The 14,781-nt window shown below is 38.6% G+C and overlaps 1 protein-coding gene across 1 annotated transcript; it reads left to right on the plus strand.

Annotated features, from left to right (window-relative positions):
• Positions 1-844: 844 nt before the first annotated feature.
• Positions 845-14,617, plus strand: MONOS_4749 (uncharacterized protein; the record flags this gene model as incomplete). The annotated part of the gene is made up of 1 exon (XM_067874845.1): positions 845-14,617. The coding sequence occupies one exon, from the start codon at positions 845-847 to the stop codon at positions 14,318-14,320; it is 13,476 nt and encodes a 4,491-aa protein (XP_067719256.1). The 3' UTR covers positions 14,321-14,617.
• Between the last annotated feature and the right edge of the window lie 164 nt (positions 14,618-14,781).

The raw sequence follows: 14,781 nt of genomic DNA on the forward strand, positions 1-14,781 counted from the left end.
TTGATGTTGAAATGCAAACTTTGATGTTTTTGTATCTTTTTCAGAATTATCAATGTTTTGATGAATTCTCCCAATATAAAAATTTCTTTTATTTTCATTGCATGCAGAGCAAAGCTCATGAAGAAATATCTATCCGAAAAAATCGCACAACTGTAAAAACTTTTGATCAATCATTGGATATATTTCTTCGAGCTGGATATTCTAAAAAACATGAAATAACAACAAAATTACTTCCTATCGCATTTGTGCCTTCAGAACCTAATGTGCTGAACGAACGAATAAGTATTTCGAAGGTCTGCTTTTTCAAAATTATCGAGATATTTTATAAAAGTTTAATTCAACAAATTTTAAGAAACGCATAACAAAGCAATTATTTGATGCTTATTTGAAAAAGTCGGAGTTAGTGACTGAAAGGTTTCGAAAATCCGCAGAAACTTGTAGCATCCTTTCAAAGAAGCACATGCTTTTTGCTACTGCTTCTTTGATATCCTCTAGACCATTTAACCCATCTCATATTCAATCATTATTGAGAGATCTGTGCAGATTGGAAGTCTATTTCCTTGAAACTTCTTCATTATTTTTTAATTCTGCAGCATATTTTTTGGAAAGCAAATACCAAACGCTTAAGAGCTTTGAGCAGCGGAAAAATGATTTGCCATTAGCAAGGATTTGTATCGATCCGCTTTTTGATTGTCAATCAGACAAACTTTTGCGAAGTTATTTCCGCCAAATAATCGGAATACGCCATAAATGCTATGTTATTGAACGCTCTGTAACAGAATGGACGAGAACTGTTGCAGAAGCATCATATAACATCCGAGCGATGCATTTGAGTCATCTAATAATGCAGAGTCAGCTACATCCTCAAGCAAGTTATTCCTCTCCTCAACAGGATCGACAGAATTCTCATCGTCAATCCGTTCTGAAGATCTCAAATTTCATATTGGATTCACTTCCAAAAGTTGAAAAGAATAATGTGAAGACTGAGAATTCATTATCAGTTTCAACTTCTTCTGCAAATTCCTTCTCTTCCGCAAATTCTTCTGCATTTGGGTCTGACTTGCCTCGTTCAGTTTCTTCGCCTTCATTTTTGCGGTCTGGCAGCTTTTTCCCGTCTGTTGAAGATTCAGCTGCAGCAGGAATGAGGAAGATTTTGATGGATGATCGCTTTGAAGAGGGAAAGAAGATAAGGCAGTGGGTGAAAGAGCAGCTGAAGGGAGAGGATAGAGAAAGAACATCAGAAGAAGAAACACAAAAGAACAAAAGAACATTTTGTGAAATAAATGAAAGTGAAAGAGAAAAAGGAATAACAACTAAGAAGGAATTTAACTCTTCACAAGAAAAGAATTTATCATCTTTGCGATTAAATTCTTTGTATTCGTTGATTTCTTCTCTTTCTGATGAAATAATAGACACTCTCTTGAAACCACTCTCACTTAAACTGCCTCCTTTGATGAAATCTGCTGCCATTGATACCAAAAGTACCATAGAAAACATTGAAAATGATAAAGCTAGTGAAGATATCCGAAGTTTTGATGCATCTTTTCGGAACGCAAGAAATATTAGCAATTTTAATGCGCAGAATATTTTGCCAGATAAAGAAAAACTGTTGCTTGCTTCGGACTCTTCTTCTTCTATTTTGAGCAGAAAAATCACGAAATTTCCTCTTTCAGCAAAATTATCATTGGAAGCTCTTCTTCTCAAATCTCTTCTTCCTACTCTTATTCCATTTGTGTTGCTTCAGCCAGAAAATGATTTTTCTTCTGAATTTGCTTTATCTTCGCCTTTTGTTGGACAAATAGAGCAAACTGGTGAAGAGTCGCATTCAATTGTGAAATTGACTGAAAAAAGCAAATGTACAAGTATTATAAGCAAAGAACAAAACAAAGATTCATTGCTCATTCGAAATGCTGATTCGATAAAGAATCTCAATCATTCCATGCCAGTTCAAACAAACCTTCACTCAATCCTCAGCCAACCTTATCAGCCTCCAACAAATAAAACCAGAAATCCAGTTAAACACACAGATTATCCTTCTTTTTGTCCATCTTCAGAAGCATTAGACACCTTTTTCATTCTTCAGCTCCGTTGGCTTCAGTTCCTCCCCTTTCATTCACTTCATGCAGCAGTCATTAAATATCTGATGCAAATGAATGAAATGGAAGAGAAGAACGCAGCAGCTGAATGGGCAAAGATTGAGAAAAAGAAGAGAAGAGAAGAGAGAAAGAGAAGGAAGATGGAAAGGGAAGAGGAGAAAAAGAGAAGAGAGAAAGAAATGAATATGATGAGATTCTTTGATTTTGACAGCAAAGTGTATTCGATTGAAAGAGAGTCGCAAAAGAGAGAGCAAATGCTGATGGCAAAGGAAGACAAGAACTGCAATGTTTTTTGTTTGAATGTGGAGTTAAAAGAAACTTCAATCACACAAAAAGATTTGATAAGACAAACTGAGCTAAGCGCAATAAAAGGAAAATTGAAAGAAAAAATGAAATCTTCAAATAAAGTTGATGTCAAACAACAGAACAATAAACCACAATTCATATTCTCACATCTTTTTTCTTCTTCGTCTTCGTCTTCGTCTTCGCCTTCTCATCCATTTAATCTTCCTTCTCCTTCATCAAACTCATCCTCTTTTTCAATGAAAACTCCGTCTCCTTCTCTTCACACGCTTTTTCTGTCGCTTTTTGTTCCTCCGCCTCCCTCACTCACATCAACTGCACTTCATCTGGACTCTTTTCACCATTCAATTCTTAATCACCAATGCAATCAATCATTTTCATTGTCTTCTTCTTCTTCTTCTTCTATTTCTTCTTCTATCTCTTCTTCTTCTCTTCGTTCTTATCATTTTCCCAAACAGCCTTCTTTCCTGTCTCCTCTTTATCCTTCCTCTTCCTTCTATCTCTCTTCCTCTCTTTCTTCGTCTTCGAAGCACTGGAAGATGGAAACTTCGATTCCGCCTTGTTTTTCTCCTTCAGCAGCTGATCTTCAGCCCATTGTAAATGTAATGGACGAGTTTGGTTATGTAACAGGGGGAATTTCTGAAGCGGCGGATGCAGTCAAAAGGGGAATTAATTGGGACAGTTTAGAAGAATTAGAAAGAAGAGAATGTGAAAATAAGCAAGATAAACAACAGGAAATAAGAAATTTATCAGATGAAGCCAACAATGTGAATTCCAATGCGATCAATCAACCAGAACTGCCCTCGTTGAATGACAATGATTTCATTCCACCTTCTTTTATTTCTCTTCATTCTCCCACAACATCCACATCATCTGCATTTCACAGCTATTCCATTTCACATTCACTGCCAGCCACTTCAGCCACTTCAAACAAGAGCTCGTTGGAACACACACACAACTCAGATGTTCCTTCGCTTCATTCTTTCTCTTCTTCTGCTCTTCCTTCGAATGCTTTGTCCTCTTCTCTTGTTGAATCACATACTATTTCTGTGTCTTCTACGAACTCAACATCATCTTCTTCTCCACTTTCTCCTTCTCCTTCTCCTTCTCCTTCTCCTTCTTTTCTTCTTGCTGTTTTTTCTTCAATCCCTTCTTTTCATTCACGTTCTCTCTCTTCACGTCATCTTCAATTCACTTCTCATTCTCTTTCATCAGTCGAGCCAATAACATCATCGCAATTATCATCATCTTCTTCTTCCATTCCTTCTTCTTTTCCCTCTTCTTCCTTCTCTTCCTCCTTCTCTTCCTCCTTCTCCCCCATTCACCCTTCCCATCTCCTCTCCTTCTTCCCTTCGCTTTCCTTCTCCTCTTCTTCTCCTTTGGACGACCTCCACCGCATTTCTGAGTCTGTTTCATTGACACGCACAGCCGCCAAGCAGCTCATCCATCGAGAAGTGGAGAAGCAGAAGGAGATCGACAGAAAGAGAGAGGAAGAAGAGAGAGAAAGAGAAGCAGAGGAGGAGAAGAAGAGGGTGGAGAGGGAGATGAGAGAGAGGGCGAAGGAGAAGCTGAGGCAGGCGCGCATCAAACAGGAGAACGAGATGAAAGAGGAGATGGAGAGGGAAGAGATGATTAAGAGGAAGAAGCTGAAGGAAAGAGAAAGAGAGTACAGGAAGCGGCAGATGAAGAAGATTAAAGAGGAAAGAAAAGCGCTGAGAAAGAGAAGGAAAGAGAGAAAAATGGAGTATTTGAACTTGAAGCAGATGATTGGCACAAAAGACCCCTTTTTGATGCGCCGCCCGCCGCAGATGCTGACAACACCTTCGATCTACTTCCCAAACAGAAGAAATTCTCATTCTTCTTCCTCCTCCTCCTCTGCTTCTTCTTCTTCTTTGGATGTTCCAAGTATTTCATCTGTGCCTGCATCTTCGCTTCATCCTTCAATTAGCATTGCTCCTCCTGTTATGCTTTCATCCTCCTCATCCTCATCATCAATTTCTTCTTTTCCTTCTTCTCATTCACATTCTTCTTCATCTCCGTCTTCTCCTTCTGCTCTTCCTGCTTCTCTTTCTCTTGCCCTCTCTTCTTCCCAATATCAGTCAAGACAGCCTGCTCCTTCTGCTCCTTCTCTTCGGTCTTCAAACAGAAACGGAAGGAGAAATTTTTCCTCTCCTTCTTCTGCAGCTGGAATGAATTCTTCTTCTTCTTCTTCTTCTTCTTCTCTTCCTTTGCATCCGAATCTGCATTCTTCTCTTTCTTTTTCTCCGCTTTCACCTTCTTCACATGCTCTTCATTCACCTCATACACTTAACTCTTCACATCCTTCATTGTCTTCTTCCTCCTCCTCCTCTTCTTCTTCTTCTTTGTCTTCTTCTCCCAAATTGGACGATTCATCAGAAATTCCAAAGGAAGCACGTCATTCAACAGCAAGATGTGTTCCTGGGGCTGGTAAATTGTCTGTTCCTGGTTTGACTTCATCGTCATCATCATCATCACCATCATCATCTCCTTCTTCTTCTCATTCTTCTCCTTCTCCTTCTTCTCCTTCTTCTCCTTCACATTCACATTCCCATCCTCACTCTCATTCCTCTCCTTCTCCCTCTGCTGATTCCACTCGTCAGACAATTGTTGCCCAGAAGAGACTCATCTCAGCCATTTCTTCTAATTTCATCGAAGACAGCAATTCAAACAAAACTCAAAATGAACCAGAACAAACAGAATATTACGATGAACGATTCGAAGACGATACGCTTTTGCTGAGTGAAATGGCACAGAATTCGCACAATCATCGTTCTGGCTCTGCTGATTCATCGAGTCGCCATCTGATGAACAAGGAAGAGCTGATGGAGCATCTCTTTCAGCAGTCGAAGAAGAGGATGAAAGAGATACAGCAGCTGGCACCTCAAATGTGCGTCCCTTCTTCTCCTTCAGAGCTGATCAATAAGAAGAAGAAAGAGAAAGAGAAGGAAAAGGAGGAGGAAGAAGAAGAAAATGAAAGGAAAAATTTAACACTTACCAGAATCAAAAATTCTAAAGACAATGCAACAAAAGAAAAAACCAGCCAAAACAAAGCCAAACACAACAAAAGCAGCGAAAGAACATCGTCTTCTGTTCATTCATCACGCAAAAGCAGGATGCATCCACTCGATTCGCATCATCACGCACACACGCCAACACTTTCATTGAGACATCAGCAGACAGACATGCAGAAGTACTTTGCACAAATTCGCCCTTCTTCTCTTTCTCCTTCTTCTGTCCAGGCAAGAATTCTGAAGGCAAAGGAACTGCCTGTAACAACTGATCATTCTCCTAATTATAAATCGTCTTCTTCATCCGCTTCTTCTTCTTCTGTTTCTTCTTCTTCCTCTTCTCTTTCTGCATCGCCTCCATCTTTCCTCTCCTCCTCCTTCAACTCCACACACAACTGTATCCGATTTGTTCCCCTCTCTTCCACACTACCCCAGCCACAGTCGTTGTATTCTACCTCTTCCTCTTCCTCCGCTTCCTCCTCAATCCTTCTTCATGGCGCTGAGCATCTGTCTCCAAGTGTCAGTTCATATCACAGCAACACCTCAGAACTGCTATCTCCTCAAAGATCATCCAACTTCCAAACATTCTATTCGTCTTCCCATTTGAAAGTGTATGACGAGGTATCTGACTCAGAATTGGACGATTTTGAAGGACTGATGGCAAATTCATACAGTCTTGAAGAGGAGGAAGAAGAAGAGATAGAAGAAGAGGTGGATGAAGAAAGGAAGACAAATAAGGAAGATACAGAAATGACTGAACGCACAGGGACATCTTACAGCACAGCTTATTCAACATTATCCTCTCACAACACTCACTCCACAAAAAACATCGTCTCTTCTCCTTCTTTTCGTTCCTCTCGCTCTTTCTATCTGTCTCACTCTCATCGGCATCTCATGCACCATCACAATCACAATCACAATCATCGTCAGGGGCATCATCAGTTCAATCACAGATCTCATAGAAATATGCTCCATTCGCTTTATTTGCCAGACAAGCGCTTGCTCTCTTCTTCTTCTGTTGCATTGTTTCCATTGGCTTCTCGTCATTTAACGCATTCAAGCACAAATGCATCTCTTTTGCCCTCTTGTCTTCTGCCTTCCACAGCAGCAGACGCAGAAATGACTGCAAAAGCAACACAATCATTTTTTGCTCTTTCTCACATTCGCAAACATGTATCGCAGAATTGGCATCTTTTGACTCCGCTGCATCTGACGCTGTTTATCTCTGCACTTATTCAGTCGATGATGACTACGCCTTTCACTACTGTTCGGTTTATATTCGCCTATTTATTCCAGATGAATGGAGGAAGGGGCAATAGATCGTTTTGGAATGAAAAAAGAGAGAAGAATAAAAACGATGAAGTAAAACAAAGTGATGGAATGTCTTATCGTTCAAAGAGCAAAAATATCAGAAAACGGAAAACAGCTTCTTGTCAGAGTGATCAAGACAGTGACACACAACATTCAGTTTCCTCTCTTTCGTCTGCCTCTTCTCTTTCATCTTATATCCCCACCAGTGACATTGAAGCACTTCCAGATGATAAGAAGTATAGAATGTTTTATGTGGCAAACGAACATGGCAGTTTGCAGCAGATTGCAAAGCAGAAAACAACAGATGAAATACGATCAGAGATAAAAGAAGAGAAAAAAAGAGAGAGGAGAAGAAGAAGGAAAAGGAAAATGCGCAAAAAGATGTACAAAAAAAGATTGTTTGAAAAAATTCACAAGAAAATCAATATTTTGGAAAAATTACTTCAAGTTCCAAAAGGAAAAGCTCTTACAGAGGGATATGACGATAAAGATGGAATGCAAAGCAGACTGGGAAAAGAAGCTGAGAACAATATTTTTGTTGAATCAGAAGAATCATCATCATCTTCTTCTTCTTCTTCTTTGTTGTCTTATTGCTTTGATGATAGCGATTCCAATGAAGAAGATTCTTGTTTTTCTTTTCTTCCATTTTTTTCTTCTTCATTCTCATCTTCTTTTTTCCCATTTTCAATTTCATTTTCTCATTCTTCTGTTCGCTCTCCTTTCTCTTTCAGTGTACCTTCAAACTCTCCCTTTTCCACTCTATTAGATAGACTGCCTCCTTCTTATCTACCTTCGTTGATATTCTTCATTGGAGCAATTGAATGCGTTATTTCTTTGACTTTGGAGTCTGTGATGGACAACTCATTGTTTGTCAGAAGTGAGAAAGATGAGGAAGAGATGGAGAAAGAGAAGGCTGTTAGAGAAAGGGCAAGACGGATTGAACTGCTTAGAAGAAGAGCCCAAAGAAGACAAAAGAAAGAGAGGGAGGAAGAAAAGAGGAGGAAGAAAGAGGAGAAGATTCCAGTTGTTATTACGCAAGAAAACGTAAATGCGCAAAAAGAGGTGATTGAAAAGAATGGAGATAACAAGGAAAATGTTATGTCACCACAAGAAGAGAACGAAGACGATGATTTGGAGTCGATATTGTCTACGTTGTCGCGCAGGTTGGATGAAACAAAGGAAAAGAAGAGAAAAATTAGAGCAAATAAAGAAAAGGAAAAAGAAAAAGAAAAAGAAAAAGAAAAAGAAAGTGAAAAAGATGACGCAAAGGATATTCAAATCGAAAATGAGAATCCCAAAGAACAAAGCTCAAAGATCGTAGATAACTATTGCTCAGAAAGCAAAACAATCGTTGAAATTGCAGAGAAACAGAAAGAAAAGAAGGAAGAACAGAAGTTTTTAATGCCACTGCCACGTCCACCACGCAAATCGAGAACACCTCCAACTGTTTCAACAACTAAAGAAAAAGCATCTCTAAAAGTTCAGCCATCGTCTGCTTCTTCATCCAAATATCAATCAGGCGATGATAATGATCTGTTTGATGGATATGAAGAACTGATGAGGTTGAAAGGGAAGTTAGTCGAAGATGAACCGAAGGAAAGTAAAGTGACTCAAGAAGATGATGAAAACAAGAAAAAGAGAGAAGCATCTGAAGGCAAAGCCAAAACCAAAAAGGGAAAGAAAGGTTCAAAAAAGAAAGGCAAAAAATCAAACAAGGAGAGAAAAGCTGCAGGCAAAGAAAACAGCATTCAAACTGAAGACAATCAAAGTGTTGTGTCACAAGCACAATCCACATTGTCAGATGAGTCAACGAAGACAAGGCAAACATCAGTCAGCTGCACTCACACTTACAAAAGCCGCAATTCTGCCTCAAAAGCACATTCGAGTGACAAAAAGCGCAGTCATAAATCAACTTCTTTGTGTTCATATTCTCTTCTTTCCAAGACACCCCCACCTTCTCCTCATCCTCCGTCGCCTACTTCGTCCTATCGGAGAGTGTCTTCGGCGTCTCCTTCTGCTTCTGCATCTGTTTCTCCTTCTGCTTCGGCTTCTGCTTCTTCTTCACAAAATGACAGCGTGCCAATCCGCCAGACAATTGCTGGTGCATCATCATCCCACAAATCCAGACGGCCTCCCATTCCAATCAGTTCAAAGGACATTCACAGCAAAGATTCTCGTTCTTCTTCGAATTCTTCAGCTGCTTTCGTTTCGCCTGCCAACAGACCCAATCGCTCGCCTCGCAGTCCAACATCCACTTTGTCTTCAACAGCACCTTCACACTTGTTTTCTCTATCAAACTTTGCTCCATCGACAAACACAATGAAGCTTCCATCTTCACCTTCACCTTCACCTCGCTCCCCTTTTCTCGAAATGAACAGACAGATTTTTGTGGAAAATGAAAGCACAGCACAAACAAACAGCCAGAAAATAGAACAAAAATCGGTTCGTGCAGAAGAGAGAAGAAGGAAAGAGAGAAGCTTGTCGAATTCAACTACAGTGCACGAAAAGCATCTTTCTTTGGAGAAGACAGAAAATGATGAAGACAACGAAAGTGATGTGTCGTTCCGTTCTTCGAAAAGTTTAGCTTCGACCTGCAATTCAACAGCACTTGATGGTTCTGTTGTCGAATACAGCGTAGACAGAGAGAGTGAGGATAATATCAGTATGACTTCAAGTAAATTTGATATGTTGAAAGAAGCAGGAGAAGATGAGGAGGAAGAAAAGAAGGAGTTGGCTGAGCAGAAATTGAGCATCAAAAGCCACACTCTCAGCTTTTTGGAAAACGTTGTGCCAAAAATACATTCATTGTTGCCTTTTCATGTTGCAAACGGAAAATCAATGGAAGAGCCACCATCTTCTATTAATTCGATAGGCAAAGAAAAATCAAGAAAAAACAAAGCATCTCAATTCGCATCTTCTTCATCTTCTTCTGTGATACCTTCAGCTGGTTCTCATGCGAAAGCAGAGCCATCGGTTTTGTCTTTGTCACCAATATCGTCCTCGCATACTTCTTCCTCGCATTCTATTTTGAACTCTTCAAATTCTAATTCAACTGACAGCACGATAAGTGACATGAATAGCTCGCAGAATTCTTCTTTCCCAGTTTCAATGTTTTGTTCCTCTCCTTTCCTGCATTTTCCAGCAGACATATCCACCACATCTACCTCGTCCATCCTGGAGCACATTCACTTTATCTCACAATCTCTGCAACATTTCTGTAAGATGCCGATTACATTGGAAGAAGAACGATGGATGAGCCAAGAAAAGAGTAATGCTGAAGACAATGGTCAAAACAAAATTAAAGATGTGGCACAGAACAGCAATTACAAAGACGAAGTGAAAGATAAATCAGCCAATGATGCTCTTTTGATTCAATCTTCGACAGTCACTGTTATCCAATATTCTTCTTCATTTTCTTCACCAACATTTCGTTTCCCTGTCAACATTCTGACTTCTTCCCTTTCTCTATCTCCTTTTCTGATTGTATCACCTTCTGTATCATCAGTAGACCTAACATCCACATGCTGTTTCAATTGCTCCACTGCAGTTTCAAAGATCACTTCTCAACGTCTTTCATCTGTTCCATCAACTCAACAACAAACTGACCATGAATGCCTTCAAACAGATTCGATAATTTTGCCTGTTGGAAACTCGATGGTTGAAGAAGTTGATGTAATTGGTGCAATTAATTCTAAGCAAATACTTTCGCTTTTCCAGTTTTTGAGGGAACATTTTCCACCTTTCATTGTCTATGTCTTGTTGAATGTCATGATCAACAATACATATTCCATATTTTTTCAATCGCTTCAGCCAGAATTAGATTTTGCTTCTTCTTCTTCTTTCTTTTTGAGCAACTCTTTTTTCATTCATCTTCAGCAAAGCTATCCTTTTTCTTTTCCTTCTCCCTTTTTGATTTCTTCACCTCTTTACTCAGCAAGCCTGTCAGAAACTTATGTTTCTCCGTCTCCAACTGTGTTATCAGCATCTGCATCTGCAACAACTGCTTCCAAAATGTCTTCTGATAGAACCCCTTCACAAAATCCTTCATTATCGTTATCTTCAAATGCATCGATTGAAAATAAACGTTTGGGTACTGTTCCAATGGATGTGAACTCTTTGCCTGAAAGCTCAACAAGTTCCATTCAACAGACATTGACAGTTGAATATCCTCTTCTGATGGAGACAGAAGAAGAAAAAATGGAAAGAGAAAGCGTCATTTTTGCTTCGGAAAGGAGGAAAAAGAAGAAGAGAAGTAATCGAAAGATACAGAAAGAAAGAATTTCAGATCAAAAAGAGATGGATGAAACCAAAACTTTGGATTCAAACGAGAGAAGTGAAACAGAAAGTGATGAAAAGAATTCAGTTCTCAGTAGAAAAAGCAGAAAACGGAGAGAATTTGCAGATAATAGATTTAAGAATAAGTCTTTATCCACAAATGGCAAGGAATTACAATCACAAAACAATGATTCTGAAAGCATAGAAGCTATTTCAAATCATCAGATCGAGCAGAAAGGAAATAAGCACATTGTCAAAATATCTAACAGTCGAGAAACAGACAAAATGCACTCTACTTTGGCTGTGTCATACGAAAAAGAAGGAAAATATTTTGATGCAGAAATGTTTGATAATGTTTCAATGACACCTTCCTTGATGTCTTACACACGTTTTTATCCGTTTTCATTGATGGACTCAGAAAGCGATGGAGATGAAAAGAATGCAAAGAATTCGAATAAGAAAGAAGACGATAATAAAAGCCACAGTTATCTCAAAAGAAAAGAGAGAAGAAAAAGGAAAAGAACGAGTAATGGTTCAAATTCAGCAGGAAGGCATCAACATAAAGATCACAAACCAGATGAGAAAACAAATGAAATAAAAAATGATTCTCTTGAAGCATCATTGCCATCCTCTGCAAATCATTCTGCTGAATCTTCTCCAAAGTTTATTCTGTCTTCGTCTTCTCCTTCAAATCTATCTGATTCTGAATGTTCCACCTCTTCATCCACTCAATCTTCTGCCTCTGATTACTTAAGTGATCAGTTGATCGAGTCTCCTTATTTATACACTTCTTCAGAGCCTTCTTCCTTCTCTTCCACCCCTGCATCTGATAGCCAAGATTCACATTCTTTTCATTCTTACTCTCGTTCTTCATCTCCTGATTTTTCTGATCAATCATTGCCATCGTCATTTTCTTCACATTCTTCTTTTTCTTCTTCTGAGCAAGGAAATGTTTCTTTGTATGCTTCTGATGAACTTTCAATGAGACATGTACTTCATGCTTCGCATTCAGTAACTCCTGTGGAAGATTCTTTGACAATTCCATCTAATAATACAACAAAAGATCAAAATACTAATTGCTTGTTAAAAGAAGTGCCTGTAGAATCTCAGAATGCTTCCTCCTCTTCTTCTTCAGCGGACGTGCCACGTGCTTTATCTCCATCTGTTCAATACATCTCTCCAAAAGTTGTTCTTCCTCCTCCTCCGCTGTCTTTGTACTCATTGGAGCAAACTGTGCCAACCAGTTCTTCTTCGTTGTCGTCTTCTTTGCCTTATTCGCCAATGTCACCAACAAAAAATGAGTCTACTCCATCGCCTTCTATCAACAAAATGTCACGAAGTGATCTTAAGCAGCTGCAAAAGAAACGAAAAATGAAAGAGAAGGAAAGGAAAATGAAAATATTAAGAGCGAGAAGAGAACGCAAAATGCAAAAAAGAAGAGCAAAAAAGAAGGCGAATGTGGATGAAATGAGTTTAAAAGGATTCATTGTTGGTGTGATTCGTCGATCTTCCCCTCAAAATGCAAGCTTTTCTCCTTCTCCTTCTTCTTCTTTTGATTCAAAAATGACATCACAAAATTTGAAATCTGATGTGATTTATCCTCTTTCTTCGTCTGCTTTTTCTCCTCATTTTACTTCTCGCACTCCGTTCCTCATTTCTGGCTATGCAAGGAACAAGCAAACTGCAATGGTACCTTTATCAAGAATAATCTCAAGCGATATGCAGATTAATACCTTAGCCAGCAAAGGCACATCCCCAACAATGTCGCACGCACACCGCAGTACGAAGGCTCCATTTTCCAAAGAAAAGCCAATCTCCAGTAGCAGCGCTAAGCTTTCTTTGGTTTCAGAGTTTGGTTCAGTTCTCAATGCATCCTCTTCTTCTTCTGCGTCTGTGCTGATATTTGACTATTCTGCTGGATCATCAATGACTCTTCACCATGTTTGCATTCCATCTCTCGCGACAATTTCATCTTTTGCTGCGTTCTCACTTTCATTTGCTCCTGTTCCGTTACTTCCTTATCCACCTCCAAAAACAAAATTGTATTTTCGCTCCAAAGCTTCGCCGTTGGTTGGAGCAAGGCGATTAACTGTTTCCACCTCAGTTTCTGACTTGCATTTAGATCCTTCAGATGAAATGTTGCCTGATGATCTAAATAAAAGAAGAGGAAGACGCTTTTCCATCAGCGGAGACAATTCGGTGGGATTCTTCGAAGAAATATCGAAGCAGAACATGAGGGATGCAAACTTTGAAGGAGAAGAAGTTGAGTTTCTGGATGAAGTTGATAATATTGCAGAAGAAGGAAACAATCTAATTATGTGGAGAAAAAGGCAGAAGAGAAATTCAATAGATTTTGACTCGCAATACCTGCTGATTGATCGAGCTGAACAGATGCTTATTGCAAATGGAAACGAAATGGCAAGTTTTTCTGCTAATCTTCCATCGATTTCTCCTTCGTATCAAAATCTTTGCAGCTCATCTCCTTTTTCTTCAAACAGCGGAACGAACATGAGATATCATCAGAGTTTACATGAGGGATTCACTGAAGGCTCGATTGGATCTCACAATGTTCAATTTTATAGTACTGTTAATCCCACCCAGAATCCTAATTGGAATTCATGCCGTCAGAATTTACAAATACGAACGTTTCGAAAACAAGAAGACGGTTTCAATCATCAAACTTCGATTTATACAGATAATGATTTTACAGCAAAAGATAGAGATCAACGCTTATCGGTTTCTCCATCTGAATCGTACTGTTTATCTCCTCGTGGCATTGCACAAAACACTCAACCATCACTCGCAACTTTACCTTCTTTTCATAATCATTCAATTTCAAATGCATCTCTTGGAGCTTCTTCTTCATTTATTCAAGCAAGCAATCATCAATGCGAAGATGTGAATTTTCAGAAAAGAAAACGTTTGCAGTCATTTAGTGAAATTTTGAATGAAAGAGAAGCCATACAAAAGCAGACAAGGCATGGATTCTATCAGGATGAATCAAGAAAAAGGATTGCAAAAGTGGGTGGTACTTATCTTAAAGAGGATTCTTCTCCAACAATGTATGCATCGCAAACTTCAATTGAAAAATCTGCAATTAGAAAAAATGATTACGAACTGGGCAAACAAACAGAAGGCCAAAAAATTGGCAGTTCAAGTGCTGAACAAAAAATTGGTGAAAAAGAACATAAAATATCAGGAGATATTTTCGTGGAAGTGGGAGAGTTGGAAGTATTGCCAACTGATATTTTGTTAAGTCTAGCTTTCAATCAAATTGCTGGGATGGATGAGTTCAAAGTAATCTGAATGAAAAAATTATTAATTTGAGAGATTAACTTTAACTCGTGTTTATACTTTCATTTTAGTTTTCCTTTATTGAGAATTAAATGATAGTTTAGTTTTTGGTAAATATTTATTGATATGTTTTTTTTCGGAGTTAACGCCAGTTTTTGATAGATTGGATATTGCGTTTATTTTTTGCGTTTAAACTGAAGAGTGTTTTCCGTTTTTTCTGTTTTTTAACTTTTACGTTACCCAATCAACTTTGTTTTTATGCATGAGTTTCTGCTAAAGGCAACAGTGATCACAAAAAGATTGATTTTTCATTTTATAAGAAACATTTTTTTGATTTTAGATTTAAGTTTTATTTGTCAGTCAAGGATGAAAAAAATAAATATGAGGATATTATTTCGATTTTTGAAACTGGTCTTTAGGCTGTTGTATTATTCAATCAAGAGAAAAGATAGTTTTATCAATAACAATGAAGT

This window comes from Monocercomonoides exilis (assembly GCF_001643675.1).
Source record: "Monocercomonoides exilis strain PA203 chromosome Unknown scaffold64-419423, whole genome shotgun sequence".
Classification (NCBI taxonomy): domain Eukaryota; phylum Preaxostyla; order Oxymonadida; family Polymastigidae; genus Monocercomonoides; species Monocercomonoides exilis.